Source organism: Amblyomma mixtum, chromosome 6 (assembly GCF_055824585.1).
Source record: "Amblyomma mixtum isolate Tamu chromosome 6, ASM5582458v1, whole genome shotgun sequence".
Taxonomy (NCBI): Eukaryota; Metazoa; Arthropoda; class Arachnida; order Ixodida; family Ixodidae; genus Amblyomma; species Amblyomma mixtum.
Window position 1 is genome coordinate 107,390,424 of NC_143017.1, and position 23,495 is coordinate 107,413,918.

At 50.8% G+C, this 23,495-nt stretch overlaps 1 protein-coding gene across 3 annotated transcripts in view; it reads right to left on the bottom strand.

Annotated features, from left to right (window-relative positions):
* Positions 1-1,319: 1,319 nt before the first annotated feature.
* Positions 1,320-23,495, bottom strand: part of LOC149339963 (uncharacterized) — an 80,644-nt gene continuing 58,468 nt past the window's right edge. For all 3 annotated transcript variants that reach the window (XM_089548681.1, XM_089548684.1, XM_089548682.1), the window contains 3 exons: positions 9,178-9,707; positions 8,019-8,363; positions 1,320-6,776 (listed from right to left, as the gene is read on the bottom strand). In XM_089548681.1, the coding sequence (XP_089404807.1) occupies positions 6,320-6,776; positions 8,019-8,363; positions 9,178-9,707 (1,332 nt within the window). In that variant the 3' untranslated portion in view covers positions 1,320-6,319. The remainder of the gene's footprint in view (positions 6,777-8,018; positions 8,364-9,177; positions 9,708-23,495) is intronic.

The following is a 23,495-nucleotide window of genomic DNA, read 5'->3' on the forward strand; positions in this document are numbered from 1 at the left end:
TAGAAGCCAAAATACTTTGAGAGGCTCCTGCCGTGCCTTGTCAAGGAGGTGACAGGCGAGTGGTCAATCACAAATGTAGGAGTAAAGCTCGTACTCGAGTAAAACGTACCAGTAAAACAAAGTGCGAGCGGTTAACAGTGGAACATGTGGCGCGAGAGCCTGCGGAGATGGCCGGGTGGCAGCGGGAAACGAAGCTAACCTGTTTGTGCCGGCGCTTTTTCGAATCACACTCGGGGCTGCGGTATGGGAAAGTTATTTTTACGCTGGATACCAACCGGACAGAAATATTGGAAATCTTCGGCGCCGTGTTCGGTGTCACGTTCAGGTTAGTAGAAAGTTGCAGACATTGCAACTCTACTGTTCCTGCATTGCGGGTAGCGATTTAACTCCGCGTCGGAGAACCTCGAACCGTCTTGTACGCTGTATGCACGTCGCCAGGGCAGGCCCTACAGTTAGAAGTGCGACTGAGAAAGCACTTGAAGTAACGCTGAAAGTTGGTCGACTGGCGGAATACGTGCACTAATGGCATACAAAAACTATACGTTAAAAAATACTTGTAATTCAATAGTCATGCTGCGCTTTGATTTTCCGATTTTATTTTCATGATTGCTGCTCTCATAGTGGGTCTTTCAAGCCAAGAATACCGACACGCAAACTTTGTCTTTGCGGTTTGAGAGAGAGAGAGAGAGAGAGCAACATTTTTATTAAAGCAATCTTAGGGGGTCGGATCCCCTATTCCAGGAGTCCGTTGGATGCTGCTGCATCGGACTCGCTCTACTATATCCTGTTAGTGCCGCACGTCAAAGCCGGATATCGCGTCCTTACACTGCTCAGCCGTCTGGTTGTCTATTCTTGGTATGGCGGGGTTTTCGTGGCAGGCCCATACCATGTGGTACAGGTCTGCCTCTCCCCATAATGCATGCATTCTAATGGGAATAATTCCGGATGCACCGTGTTGAAGATGTTCAGACTACTGCAGGAGAGATGAAACAACAGCAAAGAATACACAGGCGGGGACGGTGCCGCTTTAACAATTGATTTTTTTTTTTCAAACTCCCGCTTTTTCGCAGCCGCTACGCTCACACAGATGAAAAGAGAAATGCACATCATCTTCAATTCGTAGCTATAAAAGCGCGGGAGTTTCAAATAAGTTTTCAGTTGCCAGTGCAGGAATTGTCTCCGTCTGTTTGTTCCTTCATTGCAGTTGTCTGATCTCTGCTGCAGTATTCTGAAGATTGAGCCAACTTGCTTAACTGTCCGCCCTATCGGCTTTGAAGGCCATACATTGGCAGGAGGAAGAGAGGTGAAAAAGTCTGGCCTTAATTTTTTGCGCAAGAACGTGCGCTGCCTTTATTCACGCGGAACAGCTGTGCCGCCGCTTGGGCAAAAAGCAGAGTGTGCACGGAGTCACAAGACGCGTGAGCGGCCAAAATGGGTAAAATGAAACATGTACATGTCTATATACAGACAGTAGGAAGAAGTACATTCGCCGGACAAGCTCGGCAATCATGGCACGCAGATCAAAATGTCGCTAAAATGCGACAAGCTCCTCACCGGCGTTCACCCTGTACAACTATAAACAATAAACAGCGTCCTTCATCAACTGTTGGCGAAAGGAAGAAGGGCAGTCCGGATGAACACACAAGTATGAAGGTAAAAATAAGTGTCAACCACCAACATCTATACAACATCAAGAACACAACAGGGAAGTAAGTACATGGAACCGTTTTTGATGAAAACAAGACGTCCACACGTATGTACAAAGCAGTGCTACGCGCAGCTTAATCCCGAAATTTCAATTGAAATCTGGAAGTTTATGTCGTCTAATGAAGTAAAATTGTCGCCATCTTGCTGGCAATCTTTGTATTCCAGTTCAGTCGGAGAGGAATGGGAACACGATGCATTCCCATGGATGCATGCTTGCACGCCCGAACAGGTTTGCTTACGGTGCTCTTCGTGAGCATCACAGCTGTGTCACGTGGTCGTCGTGGCAGGTGGTGTGATGAACGTAAGGTGATCTCTCGATCGTCACGCCATCCAGATTAATGTTGGTGTGTAAGCATGTGCGCAGCTCACGAGACGACGTGAATAGACCGCGGCGGCAACATGTGCAGTCGGTGAGGGTATGCGAACCACTTCTGAACTAGCACTAACGGTTTCCTGGATGTGCTTCGAGACCTCTGCGGCGCTACTTGCCTTCCAAATACTGATTAACAGTGGATCGTGAAAGGTGCATCTCTCTGTCTCTCGCTCTACAACTTGCTAGGCAGCGAAAGCGCCGCAGGAATCCCTAAGTACCGGGAGTTGTACTGGAAACTGTAAAGTGGGCTGTACACCTTTGAGAAAAGCTAAACCCAGCGCTGACTTCAACGCTATTTCACATATATAACCGAGTCAAGGAGCATGCGGACGCGGTTTAAACCCAGCTGTGTCGCTGTTGGCTTTTCCGAGAATAATGGTTTCTTCCATCATGCATGTGGGAAAGCAAATGAAACATTCAAATGATTCTTCGTTGTGACGAATAGATAGATCACTGCAAAACGTCGCTGTCGATCTCAATAACGCCGAAGCTTTATATAATATAAATGACGGACCTTTCGTGGGTCTGGCATCACACGTCTGAGCTGTATGCGCAATGGACTCTCAAACAAATATCCGACAGCGTTTAGGAATTAACCGGCTTAGCTTAATTTTGTTATAGGTCAATTTCTTTGTCTTTCCTTTTACTACTACTCTCTCTCTCTCTCTCCCCTTTTCTTCTCTATTTGGCATCTACGTAAAATATGTTACGCAATCACTTATCTCCCACACATGTGGCAGTACAATAAAATATGGCGCAATAATGAATTGACAGATGCAAATGTAAAAGAGAACAACCATTATTCCTCGCACTGCACGTTTGTAGAGGACTAGATCTGAGCGGCTCTTCTAATCCCCGAGTGCTGAAGCCATATTCCGCGCTCAATGTGCGGGTCTTCAGCCAACGGATAACATGCAGAGCTTGTAGGAACACTGAAAACCCTGACTCCGAGTTGGCGCTCAGCAAAAGCTGCTGTGAGCATGCAAGTCTGCGCGCCGAGTTTTAAAGGAGGGTCAACAAAACGTCGCGCAACGAACGGCCTCGAAGAGCTAAGATAGACATCAGAACTCAACGAAGTGCTAAGAACAATAAAAGCAATGATAAAAACACTCTAACGCAACAAGCCAACGCTGAAGCACTTCAAAACATTCCAAAGCATCTCGAAATGCTTTATATATGAAGAAAAAAAAAATACGAGTAGAAATCATCTACACCTGTTTTCCTGAGGTTTCCTTTGGTCGTATAAAACAAGGGATAACGCTCTGGCACTCTTTGATTGAAAATGAAATGACTAGATAATAGATCGCTCGTGGAAATGATGCCTTTCGTTAGCCTTAACCTTTGCCTTAGCCTCGGCCTTAGCCTTAGCTCGAACCACTAAGGGAGTTTCTCACCGGACTTTTAAAGGAAGGGAAACTCGACAGCGCAAAGAACCCAGTAAACTGGTTCCCGGCCTCCGCAAACACTCACAGATTTCAGGTTGCATGGGCGTCGCGTGCAACATACGCATCTAGCACAAAGAAAGAATGGAGTTTAAGTCGCGCACTTATAATCAGTGATGAAAACGCTGAAATATGAAAATAAAGAAGAAAATTTGAATATAATTAATTATTACATGCTTATGCATTTGCTGCGCTCATAAAGACATCATTTACGTCAAACGAAAAAAAGATATGAAACTTAAATGGCCATAATTCCTAAACCTAGCATTACTAATTACGCTTATTTTTTTTTATTACTGCGTTTTAGTCTTGTCCAGCGTAAAATTATCGGCTGGATCGTTATGCACCTGAATATACGTTTTCCGACCAGTTTACACGCACAGACTATTTTCTCACGTAATATATTTGACTGTAAACAATTGCATGATGTGCGTAAGCTATCTTTGAAAGACGTAAGTACTGCCTTGCCTTGCTATAGTGGTTTTCGGAAGCAAGTACTTTGAAAACGCTGTAGGCGCAAATTGGTAAAGACTTCGGTACAGCTACACAATGCCCTTTTGAAGTGACGCTACCGCATACTAGCAGATGTCTCATAATGCAAACAACTTAAAATTAGACATACAGCTCAAACAGTTCGAGGACACTTGCGAGCACAAAAAAAAAAACAATCTAAAAATCTGCGAAAGCAATATGCCATGCCCTCTCTGTGACTCTCTCTCTTCAACAAACAACAAGTAATAAGAGCATAAAAGTGGCACAGAGAATGGCGAATAATTGACACACCCTTGCTGTAAACACTGAGTCAATCCATGGCAGGAAAACAAGCAAACAGAGAATCAAAAAGATGAATTGCTGCTTGGACAGATAAGTACATCGCTTACTCTTTCTATACACTCTCTCGAAATGAGATGGAAAATTAAAAACTCATATGGTAAGTACAGGAAATGGGCAAAGAATAACTGAGAGTGGCACACAATCGGAAGGGAAAGACGAATAGTTCAGCAAACAAACAAAACGAAGGAGCTCAAGAACAATGAATCACACAAGTGGTAAAAGCGTACCAATGCTTTTCACTCTCACCCCACATCATGGCAGACAAAATAACCCTCGCTAAAGTATTAGCACCACAGGTTAGGCTCCGTGCTATCTATGTGTGCTCATTGGCGGTACTGCTACAAACTTTATAATGGCAAGAAGGCAGTGATGATGCTCGCGACCACTGCTTTGATCACCAAGGCTTGTGCTTGCTGAAAAAGACATGAATTTCAGGTGTTGCCTGGACTAGGCAATGCGACAGTGCTTCATACTGCATCGTAAATCTTCCAAGCACAAGCGAGAACGACAAGTCTAAGTCTAGCACACCCTTCTCGCAGTAACGGGCAGGGGGCTTAGGCAAAACACTGTCAACTACGAGTTGCTTGAGCCAATGGTGCCCTGGTACCTAACAAATGCGTACGAAAAGGGGTGACGTTCTACGCTTGCCGCGCCCATCTTTTTTGTTCTTCTTTCCCCCGTGCTTGAAAATGCTGCCCTCTGTCCCATGAAGGACCGTAATGGTGAAACGGACGAGATCGTGCGCATGCGCTTGAAAGTTGCAGCGTCGTCTGCTCGGCTGTTCTGTAGATGTGACACAACCTCCGCTGCTCGCTCTCAGGTTTTTTTCTCGAAAATACATGTCTAACATTGAGTAAGAATTGACCCATAAAATGCACATAACTGCTTCGTCAACCATGGACAGTCCGAACGCAAATCAAATTTTTGCATTGTGCCGATTTTCGTTTCCAAAACAGTGAGAAACATCCATTGCAACGATCATTTACGCAGCGAAATATACAGATTTCGTATGGCCGCGGACGACTGCAAATGAGGGTGCTGAACATTGCGTGGGGCCTACAAACCTGCGATCGTGCGCTCTCCTTTTAAAACGTCATTTCTGCAAACAAAATCAACTTTACTGTTAAGGCAAGTACCAATTGGCCACAAAGGTATATCTAGCATGTTAATGTTAAAGAAAATAAAACAGCATAAACACTGAGCCCGTACATTTAGTTCTTGCCGTTTAAGTACAAAGTATGCACGGAAGCATGGAAATGATGCACGTGTAAAACTAGCAGACAACATGGAAGCTGTGCTTGCTGGTACAGCAGCCCTTCACTGATTTTGGAGAAGGAACTAGTTTCTTTGGCTCCACTAAAACTATTTAATGCCCTTTCCACTTCTAGCAGTAGTAGTAGCAGACTGGATCTGTTGTCTTTCTCTTTCGATACAGCGTCGCTAAGCAGTTCAATGCAAGCTAGCAACAGCGCTTAGCGTCTGAGGGCAGCGATAAGCGAGAATAAATTACAGGCGATAGCCCAGGAGTCATAAGGCTCATTGATAGCTCATTATAACTGATTCAAATGCTAACTAAACTCGTATATTTTCTTGCGTTTAAAGCACCAGGTCCCGTCTCTATGCTCAGCTTCGATGCCGCATGAAGTTACTATTGTGTCCTGCGGCAGATTTTGCTTACTTAGGTAGCCGTGGCGTAATCGTCTGACGGAAATGTGCTTTCTACGCACAGATAAACTATACTGACAATAGTTTAAACTATACTAACAGCAGTTTCGCAGCAAGCTCGAAATATGCGATTTCACCCGGCCTAGAAATCACCACAAAAATTCACAGGAGAAGGCCAGTGGCCCTGATGCAAAGCAAGCAGCACCGTAATACAACCTCCTGCACAGCAGGCATTTGTTTTGTGCGAACACACGGAAACGAGAACGCAGAAGTCCACGGGAGAGACGCATAGAGTTTCTCAGTCTAGAATGGACACAACCGTCCAGAACACCTCCGCGGCGCACTTGCGTACTTTGGCTGAGGTGGACTTGCGGGTCCTCGCCATGGTCTGGCTCCTGAGTCGGCCGTTGGCCGGAGTGCTCTGTTCAGTGTCGACCGGAGACGACGAAGGTGGCAAGGGCAGCGGCGAAGGCAACGAGGGTCGCTGCCTCAGCGTGAGGTTGGTCCTGAGCGCCGGCGTCAGCTGCTCCTCTCCAATGCGGCCCTCCATGAAATCCAGCACAAGCGCCGCCTCACTGTCGTCCAACAGGGCGGGCGCGCGCCGGAACTGGTCGCGGTCGAGACGGAAGTGACGCACCAGGTAGGCGACGTCACCCAGAGCTCGCCGTTTCAGCGCAGCACAGGGGGCCTCGCCCCGGCGACGGCACTCGGCGGCCGCCCAGCGGTCCGCGCCCTCTGCCGCTGACATTTCGGACCTGCGTACGGAGGTCGGCGACACGTGGACTTTAACTCATTACATTCAAGCATATCAAGCAGTTCCAAAATCCTACATCCTAAGAAATACCCAAAAATAAATAAAGACGGCACTGGCGCGTCTATTCCGTAGCTTGGGGATCTCTCACATTAGGACAGTCAAGCGTGCCACAAGGGAGTGCAGCTAGAATGGCGATAACCATAGCGCTCGGCCCAAGTGGTCTATCGTCCTTCCTTAGTTTGAACATTTTGGCGTGCGTCCAGCCAGCCCGTTCATAGAAACAAAGAGCCCCAAGTGGTTGAAATTCTCCGGAACCCTCCACTACGGCGTCCCTCATCACCTGAGTCGCTTTGGGACGTTAAACCTCATAAAACCAAAACCAAACGAAACGGTGCATAACAGCAGGCCTGGATTATTGAGAAAAATAGCTCGCCATTTGTCTATTTCTTCTTTCTTGTCGGATGCGCGGGAAATTCGCCCGATTTACCAGCTAAGACTACAGTCACAAGTCACCCTCTTTGAACAACCTTGTCTTCACCAAAGCATTCTTCTTCGTCCTCAATCGAACTCATTTCGAGCAAAATTCGTGCTTGTTGCGCGGAACAACAAAGAAGGTTTCGCGTTTGACGCATGTACGCTGCACCCTTCAGGCAATCAGCTACGACGGAGCCCGGTGGCCGAACCAGATTGTCAGCCGAGTGAATACCGTCCAAACACATTTTAAATTAAGCAGTCCCCGTTATTTTTGCTTCATCCTGCAAGAGAAACTGTTGGGGCAAGTTTAAGTTATACTTTATCGAATCGAGTGGACTTCATGCACTTCACAAAGCATGAGCCTTTTCTGGCCGGCACCGAGACATTCCGAGACCGAATAGATACAGGCCATGGATCCGCACAGATAACACACGCGGAAGCGCTAGTCCATATTAGACCGACACCTCTGCTTGACCAGCAAGGTGCAACTGAGGGATTATGCAGACCCGTCTCCCGCTGACTATTATTTACCTTCTTCCTTCTCCGTACGACGTCCCCTTCACTCTTCACTGCATATACGACGTCATCAGACAAGAGGGGAGGAGGTGAATAGTAAATTTAGTTCTCTCTTCTTCGGCCATTAAAGTAAAAGCCCCAACGGTGGAAAGCACGTACATCGATTTCAATCGCGCGACCTGGTGTCCCAGGGTCCGACCCTTTAGGAGACACTACAGCGGGTGCGGTCGCTCGCGAACTTAAGTTCCCGCACCTGAGCCACAGGGTGTCTCGGGCCAGCACTAGGGCGACCAGCTCGCGAGGCAGGCGCTCGAAGTCGGCGGCGGCGAGCAGCCGCTCGGCGTGCTGGTCCACCATGTCCAGGCAGCGGGCGCGTGTCTCGTTCAGCAGGTTCTGCTGCAGGTCCACGGCCGCTCCGCCGCCGGACACCTCGCAGAGCCGCGTGAGCGTCGAGAGCGCTGACTCCCTGTCCACGTGGTCGCCCACGTAGCGCAGGCACACGCTCATGAGGCCCGGTACGGCGAACGCGTACGAGACCCGCAGCAGCTCCAAGGCCGAGGACACGTCCTCCAGGGGCACGTCGCGGCCGTACAGGGAGCTGAGCAGAGGAACCGAGTCCGTCAGCAACTGAAGGAACAGATCGCGCGTGTCCGTCGATTCACGCTCGCGACCGCAACCTCGCCTATCTTCAGAGTGACTCGTTTTGTGTCTCCAGTGTTCTTGAAAGCGATAGGAACTCTCGTCCTCACCTCTCTGAAGCTCATGAGTTCCAAGGATTACAGAGCCCCAGCGCACGGCTTAGAAGAAGACCGATTTGTCTGCATAATTTTTACGAAGTTTGTACTCGATCCCTGTGGTAGCACGCACCGGTCTTTTCCAGGGCGAGTGAAGATGTGGATCGATGCTCTGAAGAAGGCCACGCTGGAAAGCAAAATAGACAGCCGCTACGGCTGAAAGCCTAGCCGCTCAAACGCGTGAAAAGACAGGTGTACACTCGCTGACGCTGTCCTGTAGATTTTGAGCCAAGCTCGCACTTCATGCATTTGCGTTTAATTACGCCTTGCACCCAGATGAATGCTGTGACAGCGGCTGTATGGCGTGATAGCAGCCGGCTGATGCTGAATGCCTCGCCGCACACCCTCTAAGCGTAGTTCGGCCTGGACGCCACACATCATGTGCTGTGCACACAAAAAAGTTTAAAGAGAAGGATCAGCGCAGGCTCATAACTGAAGGTGCCGCGCGTGCAGCGTGCATTGCAAAATCAAGAACAATGTCCGCACTTTGAGCTCGTTAGACACGTCTCTGACATCTACAAGAGTAGCAACGAGGGACATGTTCCATATAAGAACGTGTGAGGTTTCTGGAAGAAACTAGAGCGAAGGCGAAAAGGCACAAAAAAATGCTCTACTCACAGGATCATCTTCTCGAAGACGCCTGGGTCATCCCAGATGACGCGGAGAGTCCTGGTCGCCTGCCGTACCAACGAGGAATCGTTCTGTGGGCCGTCGCACACTGCTCGGTCATCGCATTCGCGAGTGCTCCGTCCAAGCAGGTCTTCGAGCACGGCGCTGTGCTTGAGGACGGCGGCGTGCACCTGGAAGGAGCGCGTGTCGCCCCTCTCGGGCCCAACCACCAGTCGTACGTCGGGTGGCTCGGCAAGCCGCAGAAGCGACAGGTCCGCAGAGGTTGCTGGGGGCAGCGGCGGCGCGGACGGCCTCAGAGGTCCCTCCAGGAGCCAGGAGCAATCGCCGTTGGCGCTGGCCGGCGGATACGACGCGCAGCAGCACACCAGAGGGTCAGTCTGCGTGCAGCGGCTCCTCGCGGGTACGGCCCGCCGGGAAGCGGCCATAGCAGAGGCCGAGAAGGCGGCGAAGGGGCTTCCGGCCGAGCGGCCGCCACGCGACCGCTCACCCGAACCGCGACGCCTGCTGCTCGCCCGGCCCTGTATTCATGCAGAGTGAGAAGAAGTGTGAACTTAGTTTTTGCCTCTTGCGCGATGGCACGAGCTTCTCCGAAATGAACTATCATATGGACGTCCTACAGCCGGATACAACTAAAGAACGAATCGGCAAGTACCCCTCAAAAAAGGCCTCGTAGACAATGACGTCGCCCGATTGCCATGACGTCGCGGTTAATTCGTTTGCACCTGCAAGCATTACGTTGCATGGGTATGCAAGGTTCAAAGGGGATTAACACCGGTTAACCGGATTAAACGCGATGTAATGACAATAGGTCGATGCCATTGGCTTATTGTATCCGACTATAGAGCGAACGGAATGAACACAATGCAGCATATAATGCAGATAATAACATAACGCAGCAACCAGTCCAGAGATTGAGGGTGGAGTGGTGCCTGCATAATCTGACAGGTTCGCTAAGGTCCTCGCATTGAAAGCTTTTAACAGACTCATTTCGCCTTTACAATCGCCTTGTCTACGTTGCCCCTACTTCGTACTTTGCAGTCATAATCTACATTTCGCATCGTGCCTGTAACGGAAAATCTCTACAAACTGGTCCGGCTTGCGAGCAAGCAAAGGGTTTAAGCAGACCGTGAGAATTCGCTTAGGTTACCGTGCAATGTTATATGGAATTTTCATTGCATTTTTCACAACTGCGATGCAGGCAATGTAGCCTACAGTGTTAGCATTGTCAGCACTTAGCCAATAGACATACATAAGTTAAAGAAAAATGAAACATTGGTGAAGAAATCATTTCGCCTAAGTGGTGTTTTTCTTCAAAGTGCGAATGGTCATATGGCTTTGAAACATATATGTTTAAATAAACCGTTAAAGTCCACATCGGGTCGATGGCAGATTCAGATATGGGTGCTGTACAGCGACGACATCACTACAGCGCAGAACGGCGGTCACCGAGGTCCACAATGCACGCAGCACTGTCTGGATGCCTCATTAAAGGCCGTTTCAGGCCTTACCAAAAATGACGACCACACATGTAGTGACAAGAATGTCAAGACAACAAAAGACGGATCGCGTAAGAGGCTAAACTCGTAAGAGGCATTACTGTCCCTGGGTGCATAGTTCAAGCGTAATGTTTGTCCTTGCATTAAAGTTCTTTTCTACGGGTTTATGTGTTTACGTATTGGTTCGAAAACTTTCGGACCCTCTCGCTGCATGGCGACACACATACACGCGCGTATGACACCACCCGAAACGTTGTACGACAAACGATTGCATCACAGTTTTGATACGAAAGTCTGGGAAGGCACACAATTGAAGGTGTATCGTGTGTCGTCGGTTCGAAACCTTGTTGCAAGCTATCCTCCAACTTGACTAGCACATGTAAGCTATATGCAACGAGTATGACACCACCCAGAACGCTGTACGACAAACGGTCGCGTTACAATTTTGGTGCGAATGTCGGGAAAACTGGCGCCACATGGAGGTCGGCTAGTGGTGAGTATATATAAAAAAACTGTATGTATAGGATTGTCTGAAGTGGTGGTGCTCGGCTTGCTGTGTGCGTCATTCGCTCGCTTGATGACGACACCCTATTTTGCCATCGCTGTATTTTCTGCACCATCTGCGAGAACACACGCACGCACGCACGCACGCACACACACACACACACACACGCACACACACACACACACACACACACACACACACACACACACACACACTAACACACGCACTAACACACGCACTAACATACAGTACATACATACAGTACACGTACTGTACTGAATGTCACGAAAAATCATATGGCATAGAAAAGCAATAATATATGCGAAATAGTAGGCAAACGCTTCGACAGTGCGCAAGCAGACCGGTCTCCGCCTGCATCCATGAGACGGAAAATCAAAGGCTTTCTGAAAGCGCGGGTGCATTTCCATCCATCCTGGCCGGTTTCCCGTCCCCCACTGGTTGCGGTAATAAGGCGATCGACGAGATTGCGTGAGCGCGCGGGGCTGGGAAACAATTCCGACCCGCTGCCCCTTCGTCTATAGCATGGGAGAGAAGGAGATCAGGTGGGAGAAGAGGAGAGGTACGGGCGTCGGCAAGCGGTGACCGTCGGGGGAAAGTAAAGAGGAGGAATGGTGGGGGGGAGGGAGGTCGCCCCGTGGACCCACTTCGAAGCAGGGAAACATCTGGCGGCGGTTGAGATTGCGCCACCGGCCGGGATTTGCCCGTCCGCGGCACACACTCGGCGCCCCTCGACCGTTCGCCTTCTGCCGCCGCCTCGTGCGCGTGCACGGAAGAGGTGGAAATCGGAAGGGCGAGCCCATTAGCCGTCGGTAAGAAAGGAGTGCAGGCGGTCTCGCAAATAAAGATCATCATTCCGGTTTCGACCAATAGGCACGGTCTTGTTTCAACACTCTTGGTGTCACAAAAAAGTACAGGCGCCCAAACAGTTAGCTGTCGCAACCGATGACTTTTTCGTGTTCCAGCGCCTCTTTCTCTCTTCATTCTTTCAGTCTTTTTGTTGTTTTCTGTTGTTTTCGTTTACGAGTACTAAGTCTGTATCATATTAAAAATGTATGTATATGTTTGCATATCAAGAATATGTCACGTGATGCCGCCACAATGCCAAAATAAGGGATTGTGGACCCGTCAAGCTGTCCAAGGACAGCTTTTTTTCTACAATCCCCCCATCTGTATTTGATGGCAAATAAAGATTTCATTTCATTTCATTTCATGAAGGAGCGAACTTGAGGAGGGGTCAAGATTAAGCCCTGGCTCGGTTAACCTGCGCTTGTCTTGACATTTTAGCAAGTTTGCTCCGTCATAAGCCGGTGGAGCACAGAAAACTCAGCAGACGCGTGAGATAACCTCAGATTTGAGCGCCTGTACTCCTTCGCTGCGCTATACAACTATGACTTGTTGAATTCATTAGCATCGCGCTTAGGTCTAGCTAGAAGGAACACAGCGAGGTCAATTTAGTATGTTATGGTTAACGTCCCGAAGTGACGTTAACCATAGGGTTGCCGTAGTGGAGGGCTCTAGATCAGTTTACATCACTTGGGGATCTTTAACATATGCTGAAATCGAACAGAACAGGGGCATTTTTGTATTTTGCCTCCATCCAAACGCGGCAGCCACGGCCGGGATTCGATCCTGAAACTTTGGGATCAGCAGCCGAACGCCACAGCAACTGAGCAACCGCAGCCGGTTGCGCCGCTACCTAAGCGACAAGCGTCATGTATCCATTGATTCTGCCTCCTCGGAACACTTTGGCTGTACGTATAGCCGAGTACCGGAAAAATAAAGAAATGAATATGTTATAGTGGGCTACAAGTCAAGTACGAAGCTGCACATACCCCCCAAAGGAGAGCTTCCAATGGCGTCGACCGGTTTTCAAGACACTGCGGTTAATTCGATTAAGCCGTGGTTAATCAATCCCCTTTCATCTCTGCCCCCTGTAATTCCACGGTAGATGGTGAAAGGAGGTCAACACGACGTCATGAGAATCAGTCCACACTACTGGCTGGAGGGGGCCCCCTTTGAGGGGCACTTGCCGCTTCGTACTTGAATTGTATCCGACGATATAGTATACGAATGGGCAGCCACTCTAGACCGCTAACATCTCACGATTAGTGCCTGAAGCCATGAAAAGTGTGGTGCTGCTTGTTCTTAACTGCCTACAGAGATGTCTCGCTAGCAGAGCTTCAATAGGAGCTAGTTGGTTGTGAACATCCGCTGTCAAATATTTGCGAAACGGCAATTAGGCGGAAGAAAAAATATTGTCATCCAAGGTGCAATGCTTGTGGTGCGATGGTGCACTGTGTGAGTCGCACATCCAGGTTTAGTCTGCATATATCTACTCCAGGCTGTGCGAAAATACGGAGATTAAATTAACTTCTCTCGCTCGTATTTTGTTTCGTAAACTTCCAAATGCGGATGTCCAGTCTTGGGCGAAGCCGAACCGCATTGATGCGCAAGAACAATACGAATAGGAAAATTAGACGGAAGCGAGACAGATTGCATGTCGCGCGCGAACTATCGACTGACTATCGGAATTAGGGATTTCTTCGTACGCTGCAGCATCCGTATGGACGTATAGGGGAAGAAACACAAACAAAGCAACCACGTTTAATAGTCCGCATGTTTTGTAGTTCGTCCACAACGCAACCTTCCCCACTTATGTGCCATTTCTCTTTCGTCCTCTCATCACGCGTCAGTATAGCGCGCTTTCGTCTGCTCAGCCTGCCTCGACCCGTGAACGAACCTGCAAACGTTACACCTACAGGAAGTAACTGAGTCAGAGTGCAGAGATACGTGTGCGCATCCCGTACGGCGAAAGAAAATAAGTCTGGAATGAAAACAAATAGCTATGAAAACACGACGGCGTGTATCCGAACAGCTGCACTGTTCAGTCGTGGCCGACAGCCGACACCGCCGTGGGAGCGTCCGCGGGCGCATCCGATGAACCCGAGAAGCGTGAGCGCACGCGCACCGGAATGGTTCGGACGCCGGATGCGCTCCCGCGCGCTGCATGCCGCTATGTGCATATGGACTCCCTCCTGTAGAATGGCGCGAGGAATGTTCAAGCCTTTCATACCAGCCAAATTTTGAAAAAAAAAAAAAAATGCGAACAATGCGTATTCTGAGCTGCGCAGAAATTCAAACTGCAAAGAGTTCAGTGCAAGTCATCTCACCGTCACAAGCTGCACTGATATATGGATATATGAGATGACTATTTGCATAACGCCAAGCAAAAACAGGTTCTGAGGTCAACGAACGCGAACATCCACTGTTAGAGAGCGGAGCCAGCTTGGAGAACGGCTCTGCAATAAAGGATGACAATCATTTCGGAGGGCGACTCAAAATGCTCTGTCCCTCTTAAACAAAGTGGGGCTAGAGCGTCGGCTCTTTGGATAAAAAGAGCGTGTCGCGCTGTTTTTATATCATCCTGTTCTGAATCTACAATAGAAATGTGTCCAAGCTTGGAGTAATCTAGTGAAATGCTGCTTATTTGTTAATTGTTGCACGCGTAGCCGTTCTTCTACCGCGTGATAACAATGAACACCTAACTGCCGTTTACAACCGTAGCCTGGCATTCTCCATCCGCTTTGTGGAAATATGAAAATATCGACGAACTCCGGGGAGCGACGAATTGATTTCCCTCCCAGAACACATTCGCCTCACGACGACGGAGAGAGCACGCCCTGTATCTTCCCACGCGCACGGCAGCCCGCCCGAGCGCCTCCTTTTCCGGGACCGGGCTGATGTGCTTTAAATTCCCACCTGGCAGCCGCAGAACGCCTCCCAGTGACCAACAACGCGAGCGCGAGCAGCCGCCATGCCGTGCTGCTGGCGTGGGGTCGGCCCTGCACCGCATGCGTGCAGGTAACACCGGTGGAGCCCCGACGAGGGTGGGGGGATTGCCGAGGTTGTTGTACCCGGGGGCCGAGGTCACTGTCTTAGAGGAGCGGTAACTGCCCCCCTCTGTGGCGGCACCGTTTCGATATATTCTACCCGCGGAGGACCGCGCGCGCAATAGCGGGATTCGGAGAAAAGCCGATCGGCGAACGTAGAGTGATTTGGGTGACCCTGCCACTGGAGCAAGAACGATGCCTGATGTACGGTCGCGGAACTAAGAGGAAGCCCAAGGGGTCCCGCGTGACGACGGCTGTTTTGGATGCTTCAAAGGCCGGAACGCTGCGGGGCGTGTATTTTGCACACTCGTAACATAGAACCACGGCCGTATGCTTGGACTGCGAGTGCCCGTCCTGAGGCCCCCTGTTGTCACTCTTCAGTGTTAGGCGTGGACCGCAGAAGGGCTCACACTGTTGGCATGAATATTCGGCGTCCTTTTGACTTCCTCGCATCTTTTCAGTAACTGCCTGCACTAACACGCAGACGCCTTTGAAGCCTGACTTCACTCGCTCAAAGGCGCACAATCATGCTAGGAAGCACCGCTATTGTCAACATTGATCTTACCAAACGATATGGACGAAAACTTCCGCAAAGGCCCCTGAGACGCTCGCAAGAAGCACCCTTGAGTGGCGAACCAAGTAGTCCAACATACACGCGTTCCATCGATAGGAATTGGTACACTGGCTTACTGCAGCTTCAGATCATGAGACATATGTCCAAGGAAGCCATTTTACATCGCGCTTGCAGACAGTACTCCTCCAGACACGGGGTTGCTGCAAATATTTATTCATTGCAGAACGTCTGAGGAATAATCAGCGTTTGCACCGCGGTGTTTACCGCGAGCATATGCTTCAGGCACCGTCAGAAAGCTGCTTGGAGAGAAAATGGCGATCTCGTCCGCTTGCGCATAGTTCCTTATTTAGTTTATGACTTCGTTTTCACTGGATTTTATTTCATTTCAGCAAAAATCCAGGCACTACAGGTCCACACAGGCTTTAATTTAAAGAATCTTACGAGGCCGCATGTTTCTCACTCAAGCACTGGCTTTTAATTTTTCTATCTTTCACTTTCGCATCTCAGGTTAGCCCTCTTTCCTTCTTCGTTTTGTTCTTTTCGCTGAACCCCATGATTTATGCGAGGTGTCGCCAATCTTCGAGCGATGCAAAGCTACCACAGCCCAAGCAGATATTTCTTCTTCCTCCTGCGCTACGCTGCTCGCGTGAGAAACTGCGGGCATAGCAGCGCAGCGTGTCGCATCGACTGAGGCACGAGTCGTTTATCACGCTTCCCCGTGTCTTCGAGGGGGGGGGGGGGGGGTGCAAGTAGCTTTCCTGGGACACAGGGCTTTGTGTCCAGCGCCACTGCGCTCCTCTCTCTCTCTCATAAGTAACTTGTCACGGGCAAGTTTGCGACTAGAAAAGCAGATAGACAAACAAAACCAAGCTGATGCCATTAGAGAGATTTAGCATAGCGCGATCCGTGATTCGCTACCGCGATCTGCTCCCGCAGGGGCTCAGCTGCACTCGCGTAGCTGGTTCCCCGAGGAACCGCCTCGCGGTAGTTGACAGCGCCACCGACCGACCGACCGACCGACCGACCGACCGACCGACCGACCGACCGACCGACCGACCGACCGACCGACCGACCGACCGACCGACCGACCGACCGACCGACCGACCGACCGACCGACCGACCGACCGACCGACCGACCGACCGACCGACCGACCGACCGACCGACCGACCGACCGACCGACCGACCGACCGACCGACCGACCGACCGACCGACCGACCGACCGACCGACCGACCGACCGACCGACCGACCGACCGACCGACCGACCGACCGACCGACCGACCGACCGACCGACCGACCGACCGACCGACCGACCGACCGACCGACCGACCGACCGACCGACCGACCGACCGACCGACCGACCGACCGACCGACCGACCGACCGACCGACCGACCGACCGACCGACCGACCGACCGACCGACCGACCGACCGACCGACCGACCGACCGACCGACCGACCGACCGACCGACCGACCGACCGACCGACCGACCGACCGACCGACCGACCGACCGACCGACCGACCGACCGACCGACCGACCGACCGACCGACCGACCGACCGACCGACCGACCGACCGACCGACCGACCGACCGACCGACCGACCGACCGACCGACCGACCGACCGACCGACCGACCGACCGACCGACCGACCGACCGACCGACCGACCGACCGACCGACCGACCGACCGACCGACCGACCGACCGACCGACCGACCGACCGACCGACCGACCGACCGACCGACCGACCGACCGACCGACCGACCGACCGACCGACCGACCGACCGACCGACCGACCGACCGACCGACCGACCGACCGACCGACCGACCGACCGACCGACCGACCGACCGACCGACCGACCGACCGACCGACCGACCGACCGACCGACCGACCGACCGACCGACCGACCGACCGACCGACCGACCGACCGACCGACCGACCGACCGACCGACCGACCGACCGACCGACCGACCGACCGACCGACCGACCGACCGACCGACCGACCGACCGACCGACCGACCGACCGACCGACCGACCGACCGACCGACCGACCGACCGACCGACCGACCGACCGACCGACCGACCGACCGACCGACCGACCGACCGACCGACCGACCGACCGACCGACCGACCGACCGACCGACCGACCGACCGACCGACCGACCGACCGACCGACCGACCGACCGACCGACCGACCGACCGACCCTGAGAATCAGTCCTCGCTGCTGATTGGGGCCCTCGCAGTGCAGAATGGCCTTCCATTGCTCCAAATTAGGATTAGGAAGCCTGTCAATAGCGGTATTGGATTGGCATGCCCATACCATGTGAAACGCCGTAGCTATTTCTTCACTCTGGTTTGTAAAGTGCGGGGTGCCATTGGTGGAGTTTAGGTGGTATCTAAGTCTCTGTTTTAAATATTTAAGCACATCCTGCTGGTGAATTTGGAGCGTTTTGTAAGGATGCGAATGTCCGCAGGTCTCTCTCTAAAAAGGGCATTTTCATTTCCGTCACTCACTTAGGGAGAAAGAAGGAAAAACTAAGCATTACATAACGCTAACTTTTCTGTTACGTCGTATACGCCGTATCCCGAGTGAAAGTATCGCTGCAACTTCGATGTCCTACGATTTCGACGAGACAGATACGGAGCCCGTAAGCCATCATCACTAGCGCGCACAATCACGCCCGTTCGAAAAAATGAAGCTCGCATGCTCAAAACGCGGCCACAGCTCAACAAAAGAAGCAGGACATCGGTGATGGTGCGCCTGCCTGATTCGGAACCGTAAAGAAAAGTTATTGAGGTCATCACAAAATTATCGGCTTGGACAACAAATCCCAACTTTTGAAAAGACGTTTGGAGAAGTACCAATTAAGCAGCGTCCGAGTGCATGGTATGTAGACCCGGCTACTTGCATAATACGTCAAAAGAAAAAAAAGAAACGATGCAGGGGGATAAGGTAGCGACTTCTAGCTTGCAGTTTATTTGAAGGAAGCTATTTGAAGGGAGCATCATGAAGGTAGCCCTATTTCAGGGTAGCACTAGGCTTTTAAAAATACTTACAGCGCCCATGGCGCGTTCTAGTCTAGCTTTGTACGCGTCACAGGTGCCAGGTGAACGTGTTGCCGCGCTTGCCGTCGGGACGTTTTTCGCCCGCGCCCGTTCATTTCGAAGTGTTTCGTAATCCGCGACATTGCGCGACTCGTCGACTTCACGCTGGGCGAAAAACAGCGGCGGCCGGAGAAAGAAAAAAGGGCCGCCGCGAAAGTTTCACGCGCCCAGCAGGCGCAGGAAAACAACGAAAAGGAATTCAGAAGAGTTCGTTTGAAGGATGCCCGTTGAGGTGATTAGAAAGCGCCCTCGAAAAAAGGCGCGAAGTTGGCCGACTGTTGACGGAACGGGTTCTGGAAAGAGGGCCAAAGGAAAGCAGCAGCCAGAGCAGCAGCGCCGCAAAATAAAAACAAAAGAGTGGCAGGGGGTTTGGGGGGAGGCGGTTGCTCGAGTCGTCGAGATAGGGTTCGTCACGACATCCGGTGCCTGCGCGCAGCGCGTCCTGCTCGGACGTGCCCGTTCGATGTCGTTGCGCCTGTAGCAAGCCTGTAGTGCGCACCAAGCAGCTGCCGGCTTCGAGCCCTCTTCTCGACGCGAACGCTGTCAACGTCGGTGGAAACCGACCGCAGCAGGAGAGCGGTGGCGTGCGAGCGCTATCTTTCCGCCGCTTTCCTGCTGTGGCCGCTGCGGGCAGCGAGTGACCGATGCTGGGACGGAGGGCTGAATAAGCGGGCTATTACGACTCCGATGCTAGAAGTTCAAAATAAAATTAACGAGACAGTGCAATGAAGGGAGCGGCTGGGTTCAAGTTCGACCTCCATGGCTGTTTTGCAACAAAATTGAAAAAAAAAAAAAATTGCTCAGAGGTATGGATGGCGTCGACTGTCCTTCTCGCTCCCATTCATCGTAAGCAACACCTGTCAGTGACTGGCCCGTACATTGGCCATGGTTCGATAAATGACTGCTGTGACTGGCTAAGGCAGAGATGGCGGCCAACCTTGGACCTTAAAAGAGTAGAAAACTGAGCTAGTTGGTTCATACTTCTTGGTGGGAACAGCCGAAATAATAAAACGCAGACACAGAAAGGAACACATAGAACGTAGACGAAGCAGCTTCGTCTACGTTCTATGTGTTCCTTTCTGTGTCTGCGTTTTATTATTTCGGCTGTTCCCACCAAGAACCTTGGACCCTTTTTATTCGCGACCGGCATTGTTAATCGTGCACCTCATCTACTTCTAGTCCAGTAGCACTAGGAGCATTTTCTGAATTCGGGCATACGTACGTATACGCCCGTGAAGTCTGCTTTGTGGCAAGCGGCCCACCTGCCCACCTGGTTGTGAGTAACCTGCCAGGTGTGCACACCTGGCAGGCCTTCACACAGGTGAAGGCCTTTACACAGGTCTTTACACAAGGGCCCTTAGGGTGAAGGCCTTATAATAGAGGCCTTTAGAGCGAACCGTTGCAGACATTTGCCACGTGTTACGTATTAGGCACGTTAAAATGTCCAGGCAATTTTGAGATGCACTTCATTCTTGCATGTCGGTGATGATCGGAAAACTTTGATGATGCGTTCAGGGATATCTCAGCGTCATAGCACCTCCGACAAATCTGACAGAAAAGCTATCGCTTCGTTGCACTCGCGAAGGCGCCGTTGGTGTGCACCCCAAAACCTTCTTTCTAGCCCGCAACGCTTTGCGCGGTATCGCTTCTCCGCGGCTCAAGGCACTTTTCCGCCCGTTCACAAGCGCTTAAAGTTAGCGGGGTCTAGAGGAGCCTCAGACCCCCCACCAATATTAGAAAGGGATCTAGAGCCTCCGTGCTAGAATGTAGGGACTGCACATGACTCAGAATCATGCAATCATGTTTTTTATTCTTCTTCATGTCAGAGGTAGTGAAAACATTCCTTCTATCTCGCTTCGAAAATTTCGCTGTGAATTTTAGCATGAATCAGCAACATGTTTTCTAAAACCCGAGACGGAGAAAAATGCAAAGTTGGGAGCACTACACAAAAGGTGGAAGAAAAAGGAAAACCCGTGACCTTCGAACCACGAGTCAGTCCAGAGCTGGTCGCTCAGCTCCAAGGCTAAACAACAACGAGCACACTAGCAGAGCGTGGGGATCGTTTTTTTCAGGTCTGTGACATTAAGTGAGCAAACAACGACCTTTAAAAATGATTTCTCGCGTTAGTATAAACCGATACGCAAAGCAGGTCGCGAGCCGCTTTCTTTCTCTCCCCTTTTTTTTTCTCTCTCCACAAGTGCTCGAATCTGTAGAGACATAGGTCCCTTCGGTGAAGCCAGACTTTAACCGCTGCCGGTCACTGAGGCTGACCGGGTAAATATTCACAGAATTCTTTCCGCCCGTGCACCAGCGCGTTCCTGTGAATCCTCCTTTCGCGTCTTTTGATACAGAGGTGGAGAAGTCGGCACTTGCACTTCAGTTCGAAATGCCAGAGGCTCGTTGCTAGCGATCCACGCGAAGATGCCCGTAGCAGTTCAGGCCTGACATTTCTTGCAGACTTTCGTTGGCGCAGCGGGAAGCGCAAGAGCCTCGTAATATCGAAGGGTAAATTGTGCACGAGCACAAGTAAAAGAAAACACAACGCTTCCTCGAAGGGGAACGAACACAGGGCATTTGCATGCGGTGTGCGGTGCTCTGCCAAATAAGCAATGACAACGGCTGTACACTGCCATCTTGCTTTATAAAAAATTATGAGCACAAGCATTCACGGTAGCTAAAGCTACTCTTCATGCAGATAGAGGCATAATGGGCTCCGCATAATTTACTTCAATCAATTACTTTATTTTCAGAAAAAAATATCTGTCCGCTTTGCATGAGTGCTTGCGTTTGTTGTTTGTGTTCATGACGGCATAGATGTATCGCTCCCATCCGAATGCTGTTTCTTGGAGAACGGTTCAAAACTGTGTCGTGGTTCCCGCGGCCAACCCTTTCGCATCGAAGTTCCTCCGCAACACGTGCGCACCCAGGATATCGACTGCATGCCGACTCATTAACCCCGGACCCCAGCGCAGCCATCGGCGCGACGCCTGCCTAAATATTCTGGTCACGGGGGCCACCGTCCTCCTCGACCGAGGGTGTCGGGATGGTAGGGGGTCGCTTAACGCCGGCGCTCGCTCTTTGGCGTGGCGGCGCTGCGAGGCCTAGCATGGAGTCTCGTGGAGACGGGCTCTCTTTTCACCGTTGCACTCTCTCCACCAGTTCAAGGACTGCCCATCATCTGCGTGATGGGAGAGCCAGCGCGTGCTGAACACTCGACGGGCTGACGCCGCACCTGCTCGCTGTCCTGCATCACTTGTTGAGGATTCGAATGTCCTGCATTAAGACTGTATAAAAGCGCCGTCGGAGGGCGCTCAGACATTGCCTATTTTAATGTGTTGCTCTTAAAACGTGATTTCGCGTGAAAAATTCAAGTTGTTGAATCGGGCCAGCTCGTGCGCTTTTCGCACTCGGACGCCAACGGGCATCTTCCGTTCACACACGCCGCCATTTACGCGGTTAACGACGCAAACCGAGGCCGCCACTATGGTTAGCGGCCTAACCATAGTGGTTAGCGGCCTAACTATGGTTAGCGGCCTAACCATGACCGGTTCCGCACACCGTGTGAACAGCAGAAACCATGGTTAGCAAAAAAACGCGTTTCCGTAACTGCGGTGAGTGTGACAAGGGGCGTGGCGGGAAGCATCCGAATTTCTTACCTGATTAAGTTTGGAGGATAATAGAACTATGATACGCCTGCAGTAGGTTTAGAGAAAGCAAATGGGATGAACAAAAGAGAAAAGAAGCGCAGTTCTGAGTAATGATATCACGAAGCAACGCGACACTTGTTGTTGAAACAACCAACCAAATAATGTGGTAAAAGAAGTTCAAATCTGGCGTCCTTACACTCAGTGTATAGCGATCTGCACAGCGATATTATATTATTTTATAAGCGCAGATTACACCTATGTATCGTGTAAATAACACATTCGATCATGCGCCAGGAAGGGGATGCCTGCTTTGTGACTTATGAGCAAGTCTGATTCGATGTAATCGCCTGAAGGCGTCGGATGTTTTTCTTTCTTAGAGGTTAAAATGGAACGTACGTACCATATGTCTTCCCCTTCGTCCGCAGACATGAACGTTTGTGTTATGGCCATCGAATTCACCAAGAAGCCCAGACAGTTACTTCCATAAGTTGGTTTTCTTCCCAGCGTACTTTGTTTTTCGTTGTGTAAATCTTTTTTTTACTGCGGTAGCTTTTGTTTTTTAGGGTTCCCAGTTCTTTTCTTCTTTTCCCAACACAGTGCTATCGGTTGTTCAATTAATTAAGGCAAGCCCGACCCCTGTGAATGGCTTTCAGAATTCAGCAGCTAGCTGTTCGGAGGAAGCCACGGTGGCCGTTTTAACGGGCTCTTACCAAGGCGGGATTTGCCTGCTGCAATTGTAAATGAGCAAGCACGGGAGAAGGTAACTAAGAAGAGCTATTTGCTGTTCTTGGTTGCATCTTCGTATCCAGCCAAACGTACTGCTAAGACCGTCTTCTGAGCGGAAACGTATGGGGCTACGGAGTTAACAGGAACCGTCTCGCTTCCTATCAAGTGACTCAATTTTGTTTACTCTAGTAACGTTAGATGAACGCATAATCGAAACACTGTAGTGATTAAGATCTTAAGGGACTGCTCAACCCTCGCTCTCTTCGTCCCTGTTCGCCACGAACGTGGCGAAGAATAAGAAGCAGACAATTGCCGGGCCTTTTTCGAGCAACCATAAGCTGGCT